We start from the raw sequence: 25,946 nt of genomic DNA, 5'->3' as shown, positions 1-25,946 counted from the left end.
AGTATTAGCTGTTATGAATCATGCAAAGTAAATCAGGGAATGGCCTGTATTTACATAAAGTGTGTGAGTCCTATACATATTTCTGTCTTAAGTCTGTGATTTGAACTTGCTAAATAACAAGAATCTGGTTCTTATAAGCCTCTTTGTACAGTGCCATGTTCCATTAAAGTGCTTAACAAAATCTTTTTGATGTTAATGAAGTTTAGAGGCCATGCTTAAGATAAAAGGAATATTAGAGAAATGAAGCAGGCATAGAGTCAAATCAGGCAGCTTGGATTTCATGAGAGAATTCATCCAGTGCTTTTATGTGGCTTCATCAGGCCCATTCTGTCTATTCTTAATAAAATAAAATCTTAATTAACAGAGTCATACTGAGCAATCCCTGAATTGGATGAAAGTTTCAGCCCTCATGTTTAGGAACTGGAGGTAAATCATAAAGCAAGGAATTAGGCTTGAAACCAACATTTAGGACATATTCTTTTTTTTTTTAATTAAAGTACAGTTGATTTACAATGTGCTAGCTTCAGGTGTACAGCACAGTGATTCTGTTATTTATATATCTATATATAACTTTTATATATATATATATATATATATATATATATACACATGTGCACATATATTCTTTTTCGGATTCTCTTCTGTTAGAGGCTATTACAAAATATTGAGTATAGTTCCCTGTGCTATACAGTAGGTCCTTGTAGATTTGTCTGTTTTATATATATATAAATATATATATATATATATATATATATATATATATATATATGTAATAGTGGGTATATGTTAATCCCAAACTCCTAATTTAACCTCCCCCACCTCTTTCCCCTTTGGTAACCATAAGTTTGTTTACTATGTCTATGAGTTTCTTTCTGTTTTGTGAATAAGTTTGTTTGTATGTTTTGGGTTTTTTTTTTTAGATTCCACATATAAATGATATCATATGATATTGTCTGTCTCTTCTGGCTTACTTCACTTAGAATGATAATCTCTGGGTCCATCCATGTTGCTGCAAATGGCATTATTTCATTCTTTTTTATGACTGAGTAATATTCCATCCCATATGTATATATTTATATGTGTGTGTGTGTGCACCATATCTTCTTTATCCACTCATCTGTCAACGGACAGCTAGTTTGCTTCCATGTCCTGGCTGTTATAAATAGTGCTGCTAGAAAAATTAGGGTGCATGTACCTTTTTGAATCATAGTTTTCTCCAAGTATATGCCCAGGAGCTGTATTGCTAGGTCATATAGTAATTCTAGTTTTAGGTTTTTAAGGAACCTCCCCATACTGTTCTTCATGGTGGCTATTCCAATTCACTTTCCCACCGACAGTATTAGAGTGTTCCTTTTCCTCCACACCAGGACTTATTCCTGAATCAGTTAATATTCAACCAAATCAATAGGGTTCCCCAGCCTCTCTAACAGGAGAAAACACTTTCATTTTCCCAATGCCTTATTCCCACTAGAATCTGAAAAAAGTCAGGAGAAGAGAGGCGAATGGCACAAGCCAGCATCTTGGAGCACCACTGGAACTATACCAAGGAAGCTTTAGGTCTGCTGGTAACCACAGGAAGGACTGAAGACCTGCCCGCAGTTTGTTTCTTTCAGCTGGAGTCATTCAGTATATGTCAGATGCTATGCTAGCTGCTAAGGATTCAGGAGTAGATCAAACACAGTCCCTACCCTCATGGAGATTATGGCTAATCAGGAAGATGAAAAGTGAACAAGAGTATGCTAGGTACTTGATGAAAAGATGGGCTCGATAAAGGACAAAAATGGTATGAACCTACCAGAAGCAGAAGATATTAAGAAGAGGTGGCAAGAATACACAGAAGAACTGTACAAAAAAGATCTTCACGACCCAGATAATCATATAATGTGATCACTAATCCAGAGCCAGACATCTTGGAAAGTGAAGTCAAGTGGGCCTTAGAAAGCATCACTACGAACAAAGCTAGTGGAGGTGATGGAATTCCAGTTGAGCTATTTCAAATCCTGAAAGATGATACTGTGAAAGTGCTACACTCAATATGCCAGCACATTTGGAAAACTCAGCAGTGGCCACAGGACTGGAAAAAGATCAGTTTTCATTCCAATCCCAAAGAAAGGCAATGCCAAAGACTGCTCAAACTACCGCACAATTGCGCTCATCTCACATGCTAGTAAAGTAATGCTCAAAATTCTCCAAGCCAGGCTTTAGCAATACGTGAACCGTGAACTCCTTGATGTTCAAGCTGGTTTTAGAAAAAGCAGAGGAACCGGAGATCAAATTGCCAACATCTGCTGGATCATGGAAAAAGCAAGAGAGTTCTAGAAAAACATCTATTTCTGCTTTATTGACTATGCCAAAGCCTTTGACTGTGTGGATCACAATAAACTGTGGAAAATTCTGAAAGAGATGGGAATACCAGACCACCTAACGTGCCTCTTGAGAAATCTGTATGCAGGTCAGGAAGCAACAATTAGAACTGAACATGGAATAACAGACTGGTTCCAAATAGGAAAAGGAGTACGTCAAGGCTGTATATTGTCACCCTGCTTATTTCTATGCAGAGTACATCGTGAGAAATTCTGGACTGGAAGAAGCACAAGCTGGAATCAAGATTGCCAGGAGAAATATCAATAACCTCAGATATGCAGATGACATCACCCTTATGGCAGAAAGTGAAGAGGAACTCAAAAGCCTCTTGATGAAAGTGAAAGAGGAGAGCGAAAAAGTTGGCTTAAAGCTCAACATTCAGAAAACGAAGATCATGGCATCCGGTCCCATCACTTCATGGGAAATAGATGGGGAAACAGTGGAAACAGTGTCAGACTTTATTTTTTGGGGGGCTCCAAAATCACTGCAGATGGTGATTGCAGCCATGAAATTAAAAGACTCTTACTCCTTGGAAGAAAAGTTATGACCAACCTAGACAGTATATTCAAAAGCAGAGACATTACTTTGCCGACTAACGCCCGTCTAGTCAAGATTATGGTTTTTCCAGTGGTCATGTATGGATGTGAGAGTTGGACCGTGAAGAAGGCTGAGCGCCGAAGAAATGATGCTTTTGAACTGTAGTGTTGAAGAAGACTCTTGAGAGTCCCTTGGACTGCACGGAGATCCAACCAGTCCATTCTAAAGGAGATCAGCCCTGGGTGTTCTTTGGAAGGAATGATGCTAAAGCTGAAACTCCAGTACTTTGGCCACCTCATGCGAAGAACTGACTCATTGGAAAAGACTCTGATGCTGGGAGGGATTGGGGGCAGGAGGAGAAGAGGCGACCGAGGATGAGATGGCTGGATGGCATCACTGACTCGATGGACGTGAGTCTGAGTGAACTCTGGGAGATGGTGATGGACAGGGAGGCCTGGCATGCTGCGATTCATGGGGTGGCAAAGAGTCGGACACGACTGAGCGACTTAACTGAGCTGAACTGATGGAAAGAATCTGTTTACTGTGTTGTTCTGTTTTGTAATCCTACAAGACTCTCCTAATCAACTTTTAAAAACGGTATATGGCTTCCTTGGTGGCTCAGATGGGAAAAAACCTGCCAGCAATGCAGGAGACTTGGGTTAGATTCCTGGGTTGGGAAGATCCCCTGGAGAAGGAAATGGCCACTCACTCTAGTATTCTTGCCTGGAGAATTCCATGGATAGAGGAGTCTGGCAGGCTATAGTCCGTGGAGTCACAAAGAGTCGGACACCACTGTGTGATTAACACTTTCACTTTCATATAGATATATATATACACACACCCCAACCCCACCACACCCCTCAAGATTACATTCTAGATCAGGAGACAGTATCACAACAAAACAAAGGTTAAAGTTGATATTGCTTAAGTAATTCTAGGCAGCGCTATTAGAGGAACTCCCAATACACTAGTGTTTTGGTTATTAGCTCGCTACTTTATAAATGAATACCATATGGTAATAAACAAAAATTTATATGTAAGTTGTTGTTGAATTCTGAAATTATTTTGATTCCTTATGAATACATTGCTAATGAGTTTTCAGTTCATTATAATTTCTCATTATGCTAGGCATAAAGGCCATTTAGAATAATTGCAACAGAGCCAGTATAAGAAAATGTTTATATATAGCTATAATTAGAGAAAATGAAAAAGTCAGCTTAAACAAATATAAAGTGGTATTGTAGCAATTGTTATTTTTTTATTATTACTTTCCCTAGGATTCTGAAGGGTCTACTGAATGAAAATGATTAACATTTGTTTATAGTACTTTTAAATACCTTGAGCCATAATGATTTTAAAAAGAACTAAGAGATCTTTACCTTTAAATGTTGCAACTCTTTCCTGAAAGTAAAATTAAAGAGCAACAAAAAACATAGAGTGCTTTATTAGGTTACCATTTCTTTCCCTCAGTTCTTTGCATCCTTCTCAAGTTAGTTTATTTAGAAGCAATTTAAGTTGTAGGCATCACTCTACCTTGGTCTCCACTGCAATGAGAGCTGTTGGGTTTAAATAGCATCTTTGAGAGGGAAGGCATTTATTTTGCATTAAGTGGAATTCCATTTAACAGCGAGGTCAGGGAACTAGACTTCCCTGTGAATGCACTCACTGTACTGGGGAGCTCTGATCTGGTCCAGGCATCACTAACTTTATGACAGAATGAAGCCCTTAATAATGTAACGAAGCTCTAGTCCTTCTGGTGTTAATTGCTCTCTGGTTATAAGCCAAACTTAGTTGAAAAATCCATTAAATCCTTCTTGCCCTGAGAACAATGTGGCAGAAATGCCTGATTTTACTTGAACCAAGTTTACACTTCGCAGAGCATGTAGCTTTTTATTAAAAAAAATTTTATTGGGGTATAATTGATTTACAAAGTGGTGTTAGTTTCAGGTATACAGCAAAGTGACTCAGTTATGCATATACATATATTCTTTCTTTTTGATATTTCTTTTCCTTATAGGTTATTAAAGAATATTGAGTAGAGGCCCTTGTCATATACAGTAGGTCCTTATTATCTATTTTATATACAATGGTGTGTATATGTCAATCTCAAGCTCCTGATTTATCACCCCCCCCCCACTTTATTCCCCTTTGGTAAGTTTGTTTTTGATATCTGTGAGTCTGTTTATGTTTTGTAAATAATTTCATTTGTATCATTTAAAAAAAATTAGATTCCACATGTGAGTGATGTATTTATCTTTCTCTGTCTGACTTGCTTTACTTACAGTTTGATAATCTCTAGGTCTATCTGTGTTGCTGCAAATGGCATTATTTTGTTCTTTTATATGGCCAAGTAATCCATTGTATGTATGTACTATTCTTCTTTATTCATTTCTCTGCTGGTGGACATTTCCTGTCTTGGTTATTGTAAATAGTGTTGCAATGAACATTGGAGCGCCTGTATCCTTTTGAATTATAGTTTTCTCCAGGTATATGCCCAGGAATAAGATTGCTGGATCATATGGTTAACATATAGCTTTTTAAAAGTCAATCTGTTTAGTTTAGTTTATTTGTTGAGCACTTGAGCATTGGCTGTCTATTAGCAACTTATCAAACTTCCTCTCCTCAGCAATTTGCATTGCTTTAAATGTTTCGTAATTAAAGAAATCATCTCTCAGGATCTGGAAAATATTAATATATTTGTAATTCCTGAGATGCATGTGACTTTGATAACTTTAACAGAGAGGATATGATGCAATTTTACTTTCATACCACTGGTATTTATCAAAATCCTAGTCGACATCAGGCACTCTACTAGACATAGGGAATATGAAGATTCCTAAAACAAAGCATGTGTGGTTGGGGACAGAAGGAAACAGTTTTAGCACAAACTAAAGTCCTAGATGGCTCAGTGGTAAAGAATCCACCTGCTAGCGCAGGATACTCAGGGTTGATCCCTGGGTCATGAAAATCCACTGAAGAAAGAAATGGCAACCCGCTCCAGTGTTCTTGCCTGCCAAATCTCATGGACAGAGGAGCCTAGTGGGCTAGAGTTCACAGGGTTGTGAAAGAGTTGGATACAAGTTAGCAACTAAACAACTAAACAACAAAGTCACAAGTGTGAGCATGGGTAAGCATGTGGCTCTGTGTGAACAGTGCAGAGACAAAGACTGTGGGTCCCTGGGAAGAATGTCTGTAGTATGAACGGATGTTTACTTGCAATATGTATCATTACTGTTCTGGTTTTAGTAGAATAAATTTTCAGTAGTTAAAAAGCTCATCAGTATGTAGTGTCCTACAATTTGCTACATTTTGCCTTTGTTCCTCACTTAGGAATAACAACTGTGTATGTGAGGTCAAGGCTGAGGGTAGGAAGTGCTGTTGGAGACGGAATTCTGGGATACTGAATAGCAAACTATCAGCCTAAAATAGAAACAGGTTTCCTATGTCCAAAATCCACTTCTGTTCTCATAGCTGTAGTTGATATACATGCAGCTGTAGGTCTGGCTAAATGTAATAAATTTCCAGCAGCAATAGTTTACATTTGATGTGAAATATCACATAAGAAGAAGAGGATAGGGAGGTGAATCCAGGTTTATCATAACACCTAGCAGTATCCTCAAAATGCAGGATTTTCTATCTATCATCCACATTCCACTTTTCAATCTATCATCCTCAGTGTAGCCATTCTTGTCCTTGGGCTTGTTGCCTCATCGTTGCAGGGTGGCTGCCTGAGCCAAAAGGATGACACTGTCATTGATTATCACCCTAAGGAGGAAGAAGGCAGGCAGAAAAAATGCTTTCTTGTATCACAGAGGAGGGTTTCCCAGGTGGGTCTAGTGGCATAGAACCTGCCTGCCAAAGTAGGAGACCTAAGTGTCGCGGGCTCAATCCCTGGGTTGGGAAGATCCCCTGGATAAGGATATGCAACCCATTCCAGTATTTTTGCCTGGAGCATCCCATGTCCAGAGGAGCCTAGCAGCCTACAGTCCATAGGGTCACACGGAGTCGGACACAACTGAAGTGACTTAGCACGCATGCACATCACAGGGGAAAAGCTTTCTCAGAAGCCCTCCAGTGGACTTCTGTGTAAACCTATTTGATCAGAACTGGGTCACATGGCGAACTACAAGGGAGACTGGGATAGTGTATATATCAGGAAGGAGCATGCCAGAGGCAAGGTGGGTGTAGGTCTTTTTCTCCAGGGACTGGGGTGGAGTGTGGGCCTATAGTCAACCTAAACTACTGGGGTTCTGCTAGCGAAGAAGACAGTGGAGGTGGGAGGGGGGCATGACACCGGTGACTGTCATTTGCTCAGTGTGACCTTTGGTAAGTTAATTAGCATCCTTGCCTCAGTTTCCTCAGTAGTAAAATTGATGTAATTATAAAGCCTAATCCCTAGGCTTGAGGTAAGGATTAAATAGCATAACCCATGCTAAGTGCTTGAATAAGTACGTGGTTCAGTTCAGTTCAGTCGCTCATTTGTGTCCGACTCTTTGCGACCCCATGAATTGCAGCATGCCAGGCCTCCCTGTCCATCACCAACTCACTCGTAAATATTAGCTACTAAGAAAAAGAGGTGCTGTATTTCCCAGAATGCTCTGTGTACAAGCCAGTTGCTCAGATTCTTTGGATAGCACCATGTGCGGAAGATAATGAACTGGAAAACATGGTTTCCAACCCTCAGAGAATTCTTTCCACCAGAAACATGTCTGTTGGCCAAAAAGTTGGCTCTGTTAGGTTGGCCAAGGAGCTCATTTGTGTTTTTCGGTACATTATTTCAGAAAACCTCAAACTTTCTAGCCAGCCCAATAATTTAGGGCTTTGTGCCCTTGCCTGCAGTGGCCCCCATTTCTCTTCTCCCTTCCCTCCCTCTTTCTTCCCTCCTTGCCCTCGCATCTACTCTTCCATCTTTTCCCACTCACGCCCTTTTCTCCCTTCTCTTCCTTTCGGGCCAGGAAGTAATCATTGCTTTGCTCCTGCTCCTGACTGCAAGGCTGAAAAGGATGTTGACCCTCAGCCAGGGCTTCAGATTCCTATGAGACAGGTATCCTTCGAGGACTAACAGGTGATCTCTTCAGAGCTCGATTAATTTATTCTGTGAGTGCTAGAGTGTAAGTAACTCACAAGCCAGGCGACAGTCACGCAGCCAGCATGGGTGGATCAGATGATAAGCACTGCATTGCGTTAGTTTCTCTTTGCCATATTACTCAAAGGTCAGAAGAAAATCATTGCAGGGAAAGGCAAAAAGCTTTTAATTTCACCAAAATGGTGTTTCCATCTTTTTTTTTTTTTAATGAGTGGGGCAGAAACGAAACAAATGACTTAAGAAATGAATTTTGAAAGAATATACCTGCAAAAGAATTATCCAGCAAGAAGAAAATAAGAGAATGTGCGTGTTATGAGCTTTGAAGATGAGCACAGAAAAAAAGTCTGCATTAAGAGAACTCACACACTGAATATTTAAAGTTATTCTGAGAAATCCAAGACATGAATTTTGAAGATGAAAGCTCCAACTCCAGTGTGCAGTAAAATCTTTCTTCAATCTAATGATGTGTCTTTTGAATGTTAGTAAAATCTTGTGTTCTGTTTTCTTTCTTTTTTTAATTGCCTATAAGTCAGCACAAGAGGAAAATGATTCCAATTTGTACATAGTAAAGAAGCGAAAGGGAAGGGGGGGAAAAAAAACAAAAAACATGGAAGTTAATTCCAAGCTGTATTAAATCAGCACCCTCTTCTTGGTCATTAACCCCCAGCTCTCCATGGAAACAGAAAAAAGCCCAGGGTGCCTTGGGCTGGATCTGAGGGAAAACAGCCAAGTTAGGTTCCTCATTACCCTTATCTCCACCAAAGGCAATTAATGGGATAAATCTGGGAATTGACTGGACTTGGGTTCCCTGCTTCTGTCCTACTGGAAAGCTTTAGCAGAGGTCAAGACCTCAAATGCCTGTGAGGACCAGAAGAGCGAATAAAGGCAAAAAGAGCCACTAAGTACCAATACAGGCAAAACTGCTTGAGACCAAACAGCAACAAAAGTGTAGGACCACAATAAAGGCTGCAGTAACAAAAAACAATGAGGAAGATAAGTAGGAACTAGATGGATTCTCAGCAGGCATTGTTAATATTGTCAGGAAGAAAACGAGGCACAGCGCAGTAAATGTAGGTTGCTTTCTTCTGTGTAAAGGGGAGAGGAAATCACACATACACATGCAGAGTATCACACCAACAGAAACGAAAGCGTTAGCTACCTGGAGGTAGGGAGGAAGCAGGGGCAGGTGGAGGGGATGTGGGTGAAAAAAGTTGATTTCTTTAACTGTCAGTTCAGTTCAGTTCAGCCGCTCAGTGGTGTCCAACTCTTTGCTATGCCATGATTTGCAGCACGCCAGGCCTCCCTGTCCATCACCAACTCCCAGAGTTCACTCAGAATCACGTCCATTGAGTCAGTGATGCCATCCAGCCATCTCATCCTCGGTCGTCCCCTTCTCCTCCTGCCCCCAATCCCTCCCAGCATCAGAGTCTTTTCCAATGAGTCAGCTCTTCGCATGAGGTGGCCAAAGTACTGGAGTTTCAGCTTTAGCATCATTCCTTCCAAAGAACACCCAGGGCTGTTCTCCTTTAGAATGGACTGGTTGGATCTCCGTGCAGTCCAAGGGACTCTCAAGAGTCTTCTCCGACACCACAGTTGAAAAGCATCAATTCTTCGGTGCTTGGCTTTCTTCACAGTATATTTTTATGTAATTTTGAATTTGAGCCACAGAAAGGCTCAAACGCATTTTACCTGTTCAAAACTAAAACTTACAAAGAAAACAAAAGCAAACCAAATTTGAAATCAAACCAAAACAAGTTACTCTGTTCACCAAGTCCAAGCTCCTTCTGCTCTCTGCACAATAGGCCAATAAATCTAGGAGATGAGGCGTTGAGGCAAGGAATACGACTTTGTTTGGAAAGCTGGCTGACCGAGAAGATGGCGGACTAATGTCTCAAAATAACCATCATGTTAGGGCATGGATGCCAGGTTCTTTTATGAATCAGAGATGGAGGAAGGTAAGGAAACAAGGTAAAAAGACCACTTAATTGTTGCAAATAACTCCTAGAATGGCAAGCTTCAGGCAGGGGGATGCCTTAATTTCTTTCTTCCTGCCATCTGCAGGTTTACAAGGTTATGAACAAAGGCACTTTAGTTTAACAGGCAGAGGAGGGCAAGGTTCCCTAAGGCAAGCCATTATATATGCTCATAATAACAAAAGCAGCAAAACCTAAAGCAAGAGGAACAGATTTGGCATGAAGTCATAATTAACCCTTCCCAGTTACATACGGATAACATAGTAAATATAGGAAATAGTTCTTTCAAGTGATTTTGGAATACAGTACTCTTACTGTTCATCTTTTTTCTTTTTTTGCTCTGCTGGTCTTCATTGTTGCGGGCAAGCTTTCTCTAGTTTCAGCGAACAGGGACTGCTCTTCTTGAGGTGCACAGCCTTCTCATTGTGGTGGCTTCTCTTGGTTTGGAGCCCAGGCTATAGGGTGAGTGGGCTTCAGTAGTTGCTGTACGTGGGCTCAGTAGTTGTGGCTCTTGGAATGTGGAATCTTACTGGACTAGGGATTGAACCCATGTCCCCTGCATTGCCAGGTGGATTCTTAACTGCTGGACCACCAGGGAAACCCTTACTATTCATCTTTAATTGAGTATATGTTAAGGACAAAAAGAAATACCCACTAAAAAAATCTAAACTTCTGCCATTCTACTTTATATCTTTTATAAACTAAAGGAAATTAGTAAATATTTTAATGTCATTAGAAACTGTATACATACACACAGAAACTGATATGAGGGAGGAGGTATGATATAAAATTTTGAAAGTTGAACTCATGATTTAAATACATTTCTTAGCTTTAACCATGAAGAGAGCTTATAGGCAATAACACTCCAATGACAATGAACTCTCCAAGTTCAGAGATTTGGGATTTTAGGTACTATTCTCCAGTAAAAGATCTCAAGGCTCCTTATTCTGGACCTGGGGTGTGGAAAATGCAAGGTGAACCCAGGACATTTTCTTGTGCTAAAAAGCAAGGAAGGGCTCAAAGAATCATGGGGACATCTCAAAGGACACAGGATCCAGCCTAATAGAGGGAGCTCCCTCTGGCCAAATTTGGGGCAGTTTGAACCAAAAATGATTCCAATTGACTATAAAAATTGAATCAATAAAAAGCCACAAGTCCATATCTCTGTTAAAGAGAGAGGAAAAAAAAAAAAACCAATTTTCCAGCATTGAAAGTGACTATGGCTATTTCTTATTCTGAAAGTTAGCAAAGGAAAGGGGGCACTTACCCTGCCTTTTAAAAAGAAACTGTAATTCATTCCCAGTAGGTAAGGAAAAGCTCTTTTTTTCCCCCCCTTTTACAAAGGTATGCCTGCAAATAAAGGAAGAAGAAATGAAAATTTAGAAAATCACCATTTTGTAACTATCAGTTAAACAATACATACAATTAAATAACAAAGGGTGTGTTTACTATCAAGTACAGAATGGATGATCCACACTCTGCCGGAGAGATTTTCAAGACAATCCCACCTTTACAATGGAAAGACCAAGTGATCATATTTAACATCATTTAACATCCTGGCATTGTATCTCCTGACTGAGGTGATGTGAAGTACAATCATCTTTGAAGTATCCCCATCTAACGTGTTTAACATAATTCCAATCCAGTCTTTAGACCTAACCTCCAGTTTATAGGAAAAAACAGGAGGAAAAGTTAAGTAACACCACAAGGAAACAATCAGAGAAATCCAGAATAAGGGTTATTCTACCAAACTTTGACCTGTGCTCTAAAAGTCAGTGTCATAAAACAAACAGCAGAGTTCGAGGAGCTGTTCTTGTTTACCTTGTTTAGCCAAATACTGTGAGTCAAGCTTGATTGAATATTGATTCAAAAATGCAAGTAAAATCTACCAATGCAATTGGGCACAAGGAAATTTTAATCTGGACTGTCCGTTAAACTTGGATATAGATAGGAGACTATTGTTAATTTTCTGAGGTGTGATAATGGTGCTTTATGCTTATGTAAGAAAATATCCCTATTCTTAAGGAGATACAGAATGAAATATTTAGAGGCAAAATCTTGAGATGTTCACCTGTTACTTTGTTTCAAAAATTCTTATAGATGATCGATTATAGATATAGGGTACGGGAGTTAGAGAAGGCGAGGTTTGGAAAAAGAACAAGATCGGCAGTTTACAGGAACAGATCACCTCTAATGAGATGAGAAGGGGCAGCAGTCAGATTACTGAGCTGCTGCTAGCCCAAGAAAAGAGTAAGTATATGTAGGCGTATATGTGGAAAGCTACTGTCTTAAGGGGGCCTGTTCTTCTCCAAGGTTGTTTCGGATTAGTTATCTCTTAAAAGGCTGGGGCTGCTGCTGCTAAGTCACTTCAGTCGTGTCCGACTGTGTGATCCCATAGATGGCAGCCCAGCAGCAAAAGGCTGGGGCAAGGAATTCTGGAGATCAGCCAGAAGCTGGACTGGCTGGGAGCTGGGTGTAATCAACCTTAATGTCCTTTTTTTTTCCCTTTGAGTGAGAGAGTTCTTTGTTTTGCATAGAATGGTTGGGAGGACCTGGAGGGGAGTTTTAACTCAAGGCTATTTTGAGCCAAGTCAATGGCAACTCACTCCAGTACTCTAGCCTGGCAAATCCCATGGACGGAGGAGCCTGGTAGGCTGCAATCCATGGGGTCGCTAGGAGTTGGACATGACTGAGTGACTTCACTTTCACTTTTCACTTTCATGCATTGGAGAAGGAAATGGCAACCCACTCCAGTGTTCTTGCCTGGAGAATCCTAGGGACGGGGGAGCCTGGTGGGCTGCTGTCTCTGGGGTTGCACAGAGTTGGACATGACTGAAGGGACTTAACAGCAGCAGCAGCAACTTTCCTTCAATAGATGGTAGATAGATAGGTATGGAAGTCGCAACCCACTCCAGAACTCTTGCCTGGAAAATCCCATGGATGGAGGAGCCTGGAAGGCTGTAGTCCATGGGGTCTCGAAGAGTCAGACATGACTGAGCGCCTTCACTTTCGCTTTTCACTTTCATGCATTGGAGAAGGAAATGGCAACCCACTCCAGTGTTCTTGCCTGGAGAATCCCAGGGATGGGGGAGCCTGGTGGGCTGCCGTCTATGGGGTCGCACAGAGTCGGATACGACTGAAGCGACTTAGCAGCAGCAGCAGCATGGAAGAACCAAACGTGGCAAAATTTAAATAACTGCTGAATCAAGGTTTTGATATTTTTTAAATATTTATTTACTTTTCTGTTTGACTGCTTCGGGCCTTAGTTGCAGCGTGTGAGATCGTCTCTGCAGTGCATGGACTCACTAGCCGTGGAGCATGGGCTCCGGAGTGCTCAGGCTCAGTAGCTGTGGCTTGTGAGCTTTGTTGCCCTGCAGCACGTGTGATCTTAGTTCCCTGACCAAGGATCGAATGGCTGTCCCCTGCATTGCAAGGCAGATTTTTAACTATAGGACCACCGAAGAAGTCCCAAGATTTTGATAGTTTTCATTTATATGAAAATTTATATACAAATTAAACAGAGAGACAATATCTGGCACTTAATAAATAGATGCTCCGTGCATTTTCTCTTTGCTTCCCTGGATCACTGAGCAGAGTTTCCCAAAGTGACAGGGGCAGCATGTGAGAGGTGGAAAGGACTATGGAGATCACCTGTCCAACCCCTTGATGTGACTACCAGGAGTCCCTGAGCTCAGAGATGGTTGCATGTTTAGGACCAGCCTCCCCGAGGCTTTGTTGTTCTTCCAGTGAAAGAATGAGCCCTGGAATCAGGAAGAAGAGATTCAAAGCCCCTGTGTGATCTCAGGCAAGTCACTTGATGTCCCTGAGATTTATCTGCCTCCGACATCCTCCTAACAGGATAATCATCTCATCTCGCATAGTCATTAGAGGATGAAGTAAGAAAAATATGCGCAGAGCCTCAGGCAGAACTGCCACGGAGCCAAGAATCCCAGGAAGCGCTGGTTCTTACTACTCCTGCCCCCAACTCCTCAGTGCCCTCTCTGTTTCTCCTTCCCTTGGCCTTTCCTGCAGTCAGCCCCTACAGCACCCATCTCTTTGGGCTCTCACAAGCAAGGCCAGGTGCAGGGTCACCGTACAGGTGGGCTTCTGTGTGCCGCTTTGCCTGTGCGTGCCCCCATCTGTGTTGAGGAACTGTCTTGAACAGCCCTTAGGGCCTCCTGCCCACAAACCTGGCCAAACAAGGTGGCTCCAGCCCACTTTCTTATAAAATAAAACTGTGACGAAATCAAGGGTGGCTTTAAACAGATTTTATACAAAGAAATGTAAAATATGAAGAAAAATATAAATCCAGAAACCTTTTGAGTGGGGACAGTTTGTTGTGTGCCCCAACAGCAGGAGGAGACAGTGGCTTTTTAAAAAAATTATCTTGACTCTTCATGATTGATTTTCAGGTGTATTTTTTAAAAAGCTACTCTTTCCCTTCAGTCATTCATAATTCTCCTAAAGAGTAGAACACAGAGCAGAGAGCATTCGGTTTTCTATTTAGTGTAAGAAAACATACATATGTGTACAGTCAGAAATAGCATTGACATATCTATTTTAAAGTTTATAAAAAATTTATAATGCCAAAGCATGCCAGACTTTTCAAAATGCTCATGGTATTGACGTATGATATCTTATGATATTTCCTTTCATATCATTCTCAAGAAATGCTTTGCAGATGCGCATCCTGGTAAGTCTGCACTTTGAAGAAATGTGAATGGAACCCTCCCGTCTCTTATTTAGCAAGATAACTACCATGTTTGGAAGCATCCCCAATTAAATCCACAAAACAGAAAGACTGTTACCATTGAAGCAAAATTGTCCTGCCACCCAAGATGAACAAAACAGCAAACTTTTTGCTGACAAAGTTAAGTTACTTGCCACCTGATTACAATCACCCAACCCAGACTTTTTTTTTTTTTAAAGACAATGAATCTTGAAGTAAAAATAACCATTCTGTTCCTTTTAGTGGCCGAGTAATATTCCATTGTATATGTTAGTACCTACCACATCTTCTTTATCCATTTATCTGATATTGAACGTTTAGCTTGTTTCCATGCCCTGGTTATTGTAAATAGTGCTGCAGTGAGTGAGATACAGTCATTTGTAGAGATGTGGATGGACCTAGAGGCTGTCATACTGAGGGAAGTAAATCAGAAAGAGAAAAACAAATATCATATATTAACACATGTATGTGGAATCTGGGAAAACGGTGCAGATGAACCTCTTTGCAGGGCAGGAATAGAGACACAGACGTAGAGAGTGGGCACGTGTACACAGTGGGTGAGGGGGAAGGTGGGGCAAATCGGGAGATTAGGGTTGACACATATACACTCTCGTGTATAAAACAGATAGCTAATGGGAAGCTGCTGTCTAGCGCAGGGAGCTCGGCTCGGTGGTCTGTGATGACCCAGAAGGGTGGATGAGGCTCAAGAGGGAGGGGACAGATGTATGCATATGACTGACTCACTTCGTTGTACAGCAGAAATTAACACAACATATAAGGCAGTTATACTCCAAAAAAAAAAAAAAAAACAACTTCTGGAATTTTTAATAAGTATCAGTTACTGCACTTGACATTTTATAAGTATGCTTACACTCAATCTTCATGGCAACTCTTTAAGAGAGATGTTCTTCTCCTTTTACAGATGAGGACATGGAGTCTCAGAGAGGTTAAGTGCTTTGTTTCATAAGCGGCAGAGCCTCATTTGCATCCGGGCCCCGCTCCAAAGCCGGTACTTTCATTCACCAATAAACTACACCAGCTGCAGAGTTATCCTGCCCCGAAGTAGCCTCATGGAGGTCACTGTGGTGATAAGGTCCATTTGACTGGACTCTTAACCGCTGTTTTTTTCTAATCACATCAGTCAGGCAGTAGAATCTGGGAGTCAACTCATCACCTAGTTGGTCCATCCCTGTTGGCTTGTCTGAAACTGCAGCTGTGCTTGAGCCCCTCTCTCTCACGCCAGGAGCACGTGATCCCCACTGTGAGGCTCCTAAAACCATGGCATCCGTGGGCCTCATGGCCTCCCAAGCAGAGGTGGCGCCCTGGCCTCCCAAGCAGAGGCGGCGCCCAACCAACCCAAGAATGTCTGAGCACTGGTGCTGAGCCCACCGTCCCCCGGTGACGTTACTGACGAGCCCTCTGAGCTGCCCCTGCCAGTCCCTGTCCAGGCAGTTTTAGGCTGAGCCCTGAGAGAGGACCAGGAGTGGCTTTCTTGGACTGAAACCGAGGGAATAAACTTCCAGGTCATCTTGGGTCACTTCTGTGGCTGTTTCTGTTTCTGCTCCCAGAGCTCCACCACATCAGGAAGTGACTTCAGCCTGCTCTGCTTCATGGACTTGCCTGCTATCTGTCACGGGTTATAGCCTAGCCCTTCCTAAAACCCCCTTTCCTTCTCCTGTGACCACTGACCTCCAAGAAACCCATACTTTGTCTCTATCACCAGACCTGAGTCAGGCTTTGTCTCAATTTGAATCAGAGGCTTTTGTGTGTGTGTCAGATAGGTGCTTGAAACCTCCCCTGAATCCTTCCTGGAACTAGTTGGATGAGGAAGTATCTAGTACGTGCAGAGCTCTGTTTTAGTTTCAGGGAGGGACGCTTAAGGGCCCGCAGAGGGCGAGACAAGGCAGATGCCGAGATGGTGTGAGGCCCAATGCAGATGCTGTAGGAACAAGTGTAGACAAACAGTAGAAGAAGGAAAATCTCTGGGCCTCAGGCATAAAGAAAGATTTCAAAGAGGCCATACCACCTTCCAACATTTTGGAGCCCCAAACGTTGTGTGCCAGGGAACAGAAAGAAATGAAACTTGTATCTCACCTACCTTATCTCTTGCTGTTCCCACGCATGCATCCTACATTCCAGCCGAGCTAGCCTGATTGCTTTACCCATAATGTTGTCCATCATTTTTCACCTCCAACTCATGACTTTTTCTACATGGATCGCCTCCTTCCAATCCACAATCTCCAACTGGCTGAATCTAATTACCTTTCAAGACTCATGTCAGGGGTTGCCTTCTCTGGGATATGCTCCGTGAGGTCCTCCCAGTAAACTCCCACAGCAGCATGTGTCTCTCTTCGTCACTGATGGTTTTTAGTGTGGCTTCTAGAGCCAGGCTATCTGACTGTGAATCCTGGCTCCGACACCTGCCAGCCAAGTTACCTTTACTTATTTAAGACAACTGAATTCGTATCCATGTAGCGCTTAGAATAATGCCTGCTCATAAGAAGCACCAAACAAGTGTTAGTTATGATTGTTAACTGCTACCGTTATTGCCACCACCAGCAGCATGGAGTATACCCACCCTGGATTGTAAGTCTCTCTTTCTGTCCCCAGATTAGGGTCTTCCTGAGCACAAGATTGTGTATTACATGCCTTGGTATTTTCCACCCTTCATGAATTTCCTGGAACATTAGTAGCATTAAATGCTTGCTGGAACTGGAGGTGGGTGGGTGGAGATGAATCTGGGCAGTTCCATAGGATAAGATCTGAGAACAGTGTCCAGGGACAGTATGGTCTAAGGTGTAGTCTTGTTTCAAATGGTGAAGGTAGAATGGCATCATCAGAGTCAAGGGAGCATAGAACTATGAATACTGATGTTAGAGGCATCTGGGTGTTTTGAAATCACCAGGGCTGGTAGCAGGAAGTGAAGACAGGAATCCCAGGGGGGAGATCCCTGCAGCAGATGGGAATGTGCCTAAGGGCTGGAAAGATGCTGTTGCGAAGGACAGGAGAAGGTATGGCATAAGGAGAAGGATTGGCTCACCCCCACTACATCCTGAGTGCCCTGGCCACCAGAAGTTTAAAAGCATGGCCCTGGTTGGCTAGCTGCCTGTTCAGAACCCTCCCCAAGCCCCCATAGCTTGTGGCGTTTGTATGTGTAAGAACGTATTTGTGAGACACGCAAAGCTTCATGCTGACTCACTGGCTTACTGACCTCTACTACCTACTCCCTCATCTCGCCAGTCTCCCCTACATCCTGTCTCAGCCCTCTTTGCCTCCGAACTCGTTATTCTCTGTATCTATTGGCTATTTGACCTTGGACAGGTCACTTCATTTTTCTGGGCTTTTGATTCTTCTTTTCTCCACACAACATGGAGAAGTTGAACTGTGATCTCTACCAGTATTTTCAAAACTGCACATCGTGACCCATTAACGGGTCAAGAAACCAATTTAAAAGGTCAACGAGATGTTAAAATGCGAAATAGAACAGGATGCATGTGTGTGTGTGTGTGTCCTGAGTCATGTGTAAAAGTGTTTCTTACTATGTGTTACGGTCAGAAAAGATTGAAAGCATGATTCTTTACATCCTTTTCCACTTTGAAATTCAAAACATGTAGTTGTTATGCCCAGAGTCCGAGTCCCCAAAACTGAGAGAATAAGACGTCCACAGCAATGCAAAAGCATAAAAGGGGTTTATTACCAGCTCGAGCCAGGACCCATGTTTCATCCAGCACAGTGGAATCAGACAAAGGCCCGGAGCTCTGAATCACATCTACTTTTATACAGATGGTTCTTTGTTTCTGTAACAGCATAGCTGATTGGTTAAACCGTAGGCGCGCAGGGACTTTTAAACCTCGCATTCCTATCCGGATTGGCTCAGGTCTGTCACGGGCTGGGGGCTACAGGGATTTTTTTCTGATTGGTCTAGCTACACTGCCTGCGGGAATTCCCAGAGCCTCAGCTTTTCTCAGGCCTAGCCCGCCCCTTAGAGCCTGTCCTGGCTTCAGTTTGGTCCTAACATAGTAGAGTATTTCCAACCTTCCTATGCAACTTTGAGGGTGGAAATGAGAAGAAGAATTTCATTTTTTAAGGAAGAGGTGCTCATGACAACAGTCAGCAGCTTCCGGTTGTGCTGGATGACAAGGCAGTTATCCTTTGCTGCTTCTATTCAGGAAACTGTTGGTGATAATGGGATGGCAGGCACCAGACTGCTAGGGTAACATAGTATCTAACTCAGAATGTCATGCTGAGGGGTAAGGAGGAAGCCCTCTGACTCCCCTTAGGCCACAGTTCTGAACACAGAGTATCTGCCAAAGGATGAAAGGCGGGAGAAGGGCAGGAAGAGGAGGAGAAAGGGGAGGAGAAACTTCCTTCTCCCATATCATGCTACAGTTAAGTAAGACTTCAAAGGAAATGGCAACCCACTCCAGTATTCTTGCCTGGAAAATTCCATGTATGGAGGAGCCTGGTAGGCTGTAGTTCACGGGGTCACAAAGAGTCGGACATGACTGAGCAGCTTCACTGGTTCCCTGGTTCCCTCCACCATTACCAAGCTAGTGCTGTGTGGTCATCACTCCTCCTCCTAGAGATGCCTCCCGAGAGGGTTCCCTAACTCATGACATGACACACGGGTGTGAGCTCCGCAGAGCCTGGAGTCTTGTTAAGGTCTTGAGTTTGACTCTCACAGGAAAGACAAATTCAGATCCCAGCGCTGACGTTCAAGGTCTGGTCTCCTTTCTCCAAGTATCTTTTGAGCATCTATTAACTGCATAAATCTGTTTTTTCTTTCCTAATATAAAGAGGCTTAATTAGAACTTCTCTGAGGTTCCTTCTGTATACACTACCTTCCAGCGCTGAGATTCCCCTCTGCTAGAGGCTTTATACACTTTCTACTGGTTTTTTCCACATGGTAGCCCCATGACAGACATATTTTCTTAATTTTTGAACACTTTTGCATATTTATTTTTTATTTTTTTGGCTGTGCCGTGTCTCTGTTGTTGCCCAGGCTTTTCTGTAGTTGTGGCAGGTAGAGGCTACTCTCAGATCTCGGCGGGTGCATGGGCTTCTCGTCGTGGTAGCCCCTCTTGTTGGGAAGAAGGGGCTCTAGGACATACGGGCTCAGTAGTTGTGGTTTGAGGGCGCTAGAGCACAGACTCAGCAGTTGTGGCCCTGGTGCTTAGTTGCTCTGCGGCATGTGGGATCTGCCCGAACCAGGGATCAAACCCATGTCCCCTGAATTGGCAGGTGGATTCTTTACCACTAAGCCATCAGGAAAGCCCGGAAGAGGTGTTTTTATGCTGAGTTTTTGGATGTGGTGTGAAGAGTTGAGTGATAGGTCCCAGGTCACATGACTTGAAATCCACTCGGGTCTCTGCCTCCAAAGCTTTTGCTCTTCCCCTTATACTTGTGGTGTCTGAACACCAGTCCCCTCAGGCCTGCTTGGAGGTTAGCATCCCAGCCCCATCCAGGCTTGTTGACTCAGAACCCAGCAAGGTGGTTAGCTTCCGGGGCCATTCTGGTTTAGTCTGCATGTTTGAGGACCATCAGTTCAGTTCAGTCACTCAGTCATGTCTGAGTCTTGCAATCCCGTGGACTGCAGCATGCCAGGCCTCCCTGTCCATTACCAGCTCCCAGAGCTTACTCAGACTCATATCCATCACGTTGGTGATGCCACCCAACCATCTCATCCTCTGTCATCCATTCTCCTCCCGTCTTCCATCTTTCCCAGCATCAGGGTCTTTTCAACTGAGTCAGTTCTTCGCATCAGGTGGCCAAAGTATTGGAGCTTCAGCTTCAGCATCAGTCCTTCCAATGAATATTCAGGACTGATTTCCTTTAGGATGAACTGGTTGGATCTCCTTGCAGTCCAAGGGACTCTCGAGAGTCTTCTCCAACACCACAGTTCAAAAGCATCAATTCTTCGGCACTCAGCTTTCTTTATAGTCCATCTCTCACATCCATACATGACCACTGAAAAAACCATAGCTTTGACTAGACGGACCTTTATCGGCAAAGTAATGTCTCTGCTTTTTAGTATGCTGTCTAGGTTGGTCATAGCTTTTCTTCCAAGGATCATATCATTAAACAAAAATGTACAGAAGCCTACAACAACAACAAAAAGTGTGATACACTTTAGTCCAGATGAGCTGATGAAAGGGCTTTCCTGAGAGACCACAGCACCTGGCACGTGCAGCACGCTTTCTAAAGGCCAGGTGCTATGCTGGGCTCTTTATGTGGGCCCGTTTCGCTGCTGTCAGGTTACAAAGTGAATGACTCCACATCTCCATGCTATAAGTGACAAGTCTGAGGTTGAGGAGCTTACTGAGGTCATGTGGCCGGTAAGCAGCAAAGCCTTGAACCAAGCAGTGTGATTCCACTGTCCCCACCAGCAACAACCTATTCCTCGGGCAAGAAAAGAAGCCAAATAGCACAAGAGATGGAGAAGGCGATGGCACCCCACTCCAGTACTCTTGCCTGGAAAATCTCATGGGCGGAGGAGCCTGGTAGGCTGCAGCCAAAGAGTCAGACATGACTGAGTGACTTCACTTTCACTTTTCACTTTCATGCATTGTAGAAGGAAATGGCAACCACTCCAGTGTTCTTGCCTGGAGAATCCCAGGGACGGGGGAGCCTGGTGGACTGTCGTCTATGGGGGTCTCACAGAGTCGGACACGGCTGAAGCGACTTAGCATGCATGCATGCATTGAAGAAGGAAATGGCAACCCACTCCAGTGTTCTTGCCTGGAGAATCCCAGGGATGGGGGAAAGCCTGGTGGACTGTTGTCTATGGGGTCGCACAGAGTCAGACACGACTGAAACGGCTTAGCAGTAGCAGCAGCAGTAACACAAGAGAACAAGGAAGAAGGAAGACAGGACAAAGAGCAAGAAATGAGTCTGAGAAGGAAGCCCGGGGCTACTGACTACAAATATCCTTTTATCTTAGTGTTTTCTATCAAGAGCCTTCTTGAGAGAGTTCAAAGAACCAGACACGTTTATGTAATGTTTATTATGAAGCAAAATGAAGAACACACCATTTCCATTTCCAATTTCTGGTTAAAAGAAGTGCCTCTGTCATCAAAGAAGAATTCAGAACTCATAGAGTATGAAGATGGGGCCTGAAACAAGCTCTGCATCACTGTGGAAGCAACCCAGACTTTTACGGAACCTCTGCAAGACGACAGGCAATGATCTGGGCCCTTCACCACACCCTCTTGCTCTAGCTCTCTGCTTTGGTTTTTCTTTTGTCTGCACTGGGTCTTCGTTGCAGCGTGTGGACTTTCTCCAGGTGAGGGACATGGGCTTAGTTGCTCCGTGGCGTGTAGGATCTTAATTCCCGGACCAAGGATCGGACTCACATCTCATGCATTGGAAGATGGATTCTTAACCACTGTAAGAAGTGTCACCAAACCCAGTCTGTATGTACAGTGAGGCCAAACACACTGAAATGTCAGAGTCTGGAGCAAAGGAAGGTTTGCTACAGGTCCCTGCAAGGAGATGGGTGGCTCATGCCGCCCGAACTCCGAACTTTCCAAAGGGTTTCAGCAAAGCACTTTTGAAGGCAAGGTGAGGGAAGGGCGTGGTTTGTTGATGTCCGACTCCTTTGTTGTTGCAGCTGTCCATGTAGGTCAGTTCAGGGTGTTTCTGTAAATTTCCAACAAAAGAAATGTTTTTCTCCATTCTGTAACTTTTTATTTCTATGTGACTGGAAAAATGTTATCTTCTTAAAGACCAGAGCCTTAAGAATAGGCTATCCTGTGTGTTTCAGGCTATAGGTAACATTCTTTTACGAAAGGTACGGTCAGCAAGACTAAGCACAGGTAACAGAGCGCAAAGCTTAGAGCAAAAAAAGCAGTTCTCTTATGGAGTCGGGTCTGTTCTTCCCTATGCCAGAAGCACCTAGCAACACCTACTTCATACAGTTGCTAAAAGTATCAAACCCCGCTGACTATCTGGACCTGCCTTGTGAACCATGCAACACTTGACCTATGTTCAAGGATATGATTATCACGAAGGAGTTTCTTTATCATTCTCTATTTGCCGAGTACCCGGGGTTCACTCAGCGTTGACTAAACATGGGTAGAGATATTAATTCATGGTGGCAAAGCCACGGGGACCAGGTGTGCAATAGCCAGAGACGGGAGATCAGCGCCTCCCTTTGTGCATGGTTCTTTGTCAGTTCAATCAGTGTCTTCTCAGTATTACAGATCAAGACACATATAGGGTTCATACAGACATATATGAAGACCCCTAGAGGGTTAGGGAGGTTAAATAAATTGCTAGAGCTTGTATGTCTTTGAAAAGGCAAAACAAAAAGCAGTAAAGCACTGGAGCGCTGGCTCCAGGTGAATGTGACTTGGTTTTGTTTTTTAGTAAAATACAAAAGATAGGGGAGAATCTCATTTATTATTACTTCTGGTCAGTGAAAATCATAGGACTCTCAAAATTAAAATTCAGGATGGTTTGAAAATAGAAAGTCACTTAGTCTGTACTGCTGTAACAAAATCCCATAGTCTGGGTAACTTAGAAACAACAGAAATTTCTTTCTCACAGTGCTAGAGGCTGGGAGTCTGAGATCAGGTGCCAGCAAGGTCAGGTGAGGACCCTCTTCTGGGTCACAGACATCCCACTGTATCCACACGTGGTGGAAGGGCTAGGGAGCTCTGGGATGGGGATGGGGGCGTCTCTTTTATGGGAGCACTGATCCTGTCTGTGGCCTCTCTTCCTGTCCTCAAAAGGGCATTAGTCCCATAAGGAGAGCCCCAACTCACCACCCACATGTTTGCTAAGTCACTTCAGTCATGTCTGACTCTTTGGAACTCTATGGACCGTAACCCACCAGGCTCCTCCGTCCAAGGGATTCTCCAGGCAAGAATCCTGGAGTGGGTGGCCATGTCCTCCTCCAGGGGATCTTTCCAACTCAGGGATCAAACCCGTGTCTCTTATGCCTCCTGCACTGGCAGGTGGGTTCTTACCACTAGTGCCACCTGGGAAGCCTAATTACTGTCCTCTGATGTCCTCCAGGGCTCTGCCTCTCCCTCAAACCTTGTCTCCTGTGTGTTTGGCTTTCGAAAAACAAACCCTGGACCTTGTGTTTCCCATCTCACCCAGTGTCACGGAAAAGTGGGCAGAAGGAGAGAACAGAGAATATTTGTGGAAAAAAAAAAAAAAAAAAAACAACTGAGTGAACAGCACAGACTGTCACCCACCACGGTGGCTTGAGAATCATGCATGCAGCGTCTTCTGGACCCTGAGGCAGCACACGTGGCTTCTCCTTTCTCACTGCCCTGGTTTGGGACTGGGGCCAGATGCCCAGGTTCCAGCTGCCCTGTCGCACATCAGGTAATGCTCCAAACCCGTCTTCCTGAGGGAAGGCGCAATGACATCATGAAATGAATCAGGTCAAAATAACTTGCTTCCCAGGAGTCACTGAAGTAGAATGATCTACAGCTGGCGATGCCAAGGTTCATGCAAATATTGTTTCTGAAGTTTACACGAAAGCTTCGTGTCTAAAATAGGGCTTCCCTGATAGCTCAGTTGGTAAAGAATCTGCCCGCAATGCGGGAGACCTGGGTTTGATCCCTGGGTTGGGAAGATCCCCTGGAGAAGGGAAAGGCTACCCACTCCAGTATTCTGGCCTGGAGAATTCCATGGACTGCATAGACCATGGGGTCACAAAGTGTCGGACACGACTGAGTGCCTTCACTTTCACTTTATCTCTAGAATACAAATACTGTCAGGTGGTTAGAAAAAATAGTATAACTTCTTCTCTACATTATTTCCCTCCAATATCCCCAGAAACCATGGATTATAATTTAATATACTATAAACTAAAATTTTATTTTTAAAAAACATACTCTTTTTAAAATAATCAGTTTCACTCACTGCAGGGAATGTGGCTCTTTCTTTCTCTAGGTCCCTGCTTACCTAGTTCAGGCACATTCGGGACCGAAGGCCTTCCTCTGGCACTTGAACCGCTGGGTTTTAATATAGGTTTTGATGCTGGAATAAGAATGGAAAGAGATGTCCTCGATTCTTTCCTTTTCTGATTCTAAAAGAATACAGTCTGGTTGATCTTTTATTAGCTGTGGGCTAAACAGCGCACTGCTTGGCTTTGGGTTAACAGCCCTGCAGAGGTGTCCCCACACCTGCCTCTCAGATAAGGTGAAAGTGTTAGTCGCTCAGTCATGTCCAACTCTTTGGGATCCCATGGACTGTGGCCTGCAAGACTCTACTGTCCATGGGATTTTCCAGGCCAGAATACTGCAGTAGGTAGCCATTTCCTTCTCCAGGGGATCTTCCCGACGTGGGAATTGAACCCCAGTCTCCTGCAGATTCTTTACCAACTGAGCCACTAAAGAAAGTCACAGTAAGTCTGGCCTTTGTCAGCAGAGTGCCTTAGATACCCTGGGAAATGCCACTAACAGCAAGCGCTGCAGTCAGATGTCCCGGAGGGCTGGCCCAGGCCCCTAGATGGCCAGGAAGAACACATGCACGTTAGTGGGACTGGCCAGTGCTGGCTGAACCCATAGAGTCAATTCTCTATCATTTCCCACTTGATAAATAGACAGTTTGGGGTTCTATGCATTTTTGTGGATTGTTGGAAGATTTCTGTAGCAAATATTTAACATGGAACAAGCTGGGCTTCTCTGAAACCAAATAGGTTTTTGAATTGCTTGTTTCAGTTGCTGTGAACTCAGGAAATGGCTGTTGATTTTATCCCCAGCAGAACTTAATGAGAGAGGAAGTTTGTTGCCATAACATCCAAGCTTCATGTCAAGGTCAAATCAAGATTATATTTTGTATTACTCACTGTTTGGGTTACTTATGTTTTCTGAGCTGGTATTTTAGTAGCCCTGTAACTGGGAGTAGGTGGCACTAACTATCCTTATTGGTTACATTCTGTCACCTACTTATTATCAGATCCTTGATAATTTCCAGATAAGGTGGGGTGAGAGGACTAAAACCACCATAGGGAATGCTGGCCGAAATCATTGCAGGCTGCAGCAGGAAGAATGGAATTTAATAGACTACACTTATTTTCTCCCATGGATGATAAAGTTGTTAAGAAAAAAAAAAAAAAAACCCAGCCCTATCTTGCCTAACACCATAGACTTGTAATTATAGCTGGTATTTTTGAGCCACTCCTATGCCAGATTTTTTACATACAGTTAATCCTAACAGAAAACCTTCAAAACAAGCATAATGATCCATGTTTTACAGATGAGGAGACTGAGGTTCTGAGTGGTTAAGTGACCTGTTT

The 25,946-nt window shown here is 43.4% G+C and overlaps 1 protein-coding gene across 1 annotated transcript in view; it reads right to left on the bottom strand.

Annotated features, from left to right (window-relative positions):
- Positions 1 to 25,946, bottom strand: part of SH3BGRL2 (SH3 domain binding glutamate rich protein like 2) — a 117,689-nt gene that overhangs the window by 82,499 nt on the left and 9,244 nt on the right. The window contains exon 2 of the mRNA XM_060419364.1: positions 23,893 to 24,047. Within this exon, the coding sequence (XP_060275347.1) occupies positions 23,893 to 24,047 (155 nt within the window). The remainder of the gene's footprint in view (positions 1 to 23,892; positions 24,048 to 25,946) is intronic.

The sequence above is a fragment of the Ovis aries genome, chromosome 8 (genome assembly GCF_016772045.2).
Source record: "Ovis aries strain OAR_USU_Benz2616 breed Rambouillet chromosome 8, ARS-UI_Ramb_v3.0, whole genome shotgun sequence".
In the NCBI taxonomy this organism is placed as follows: domain Eukaryota; kingdom Metazoa; phylum Chordata; class Mammalia; order Artiodactyla; family Bovidae; genus Ovis; species Ovis aries.
This window is presented reverse-complemented; position numbering and strand designations above follow the sequence as displayed.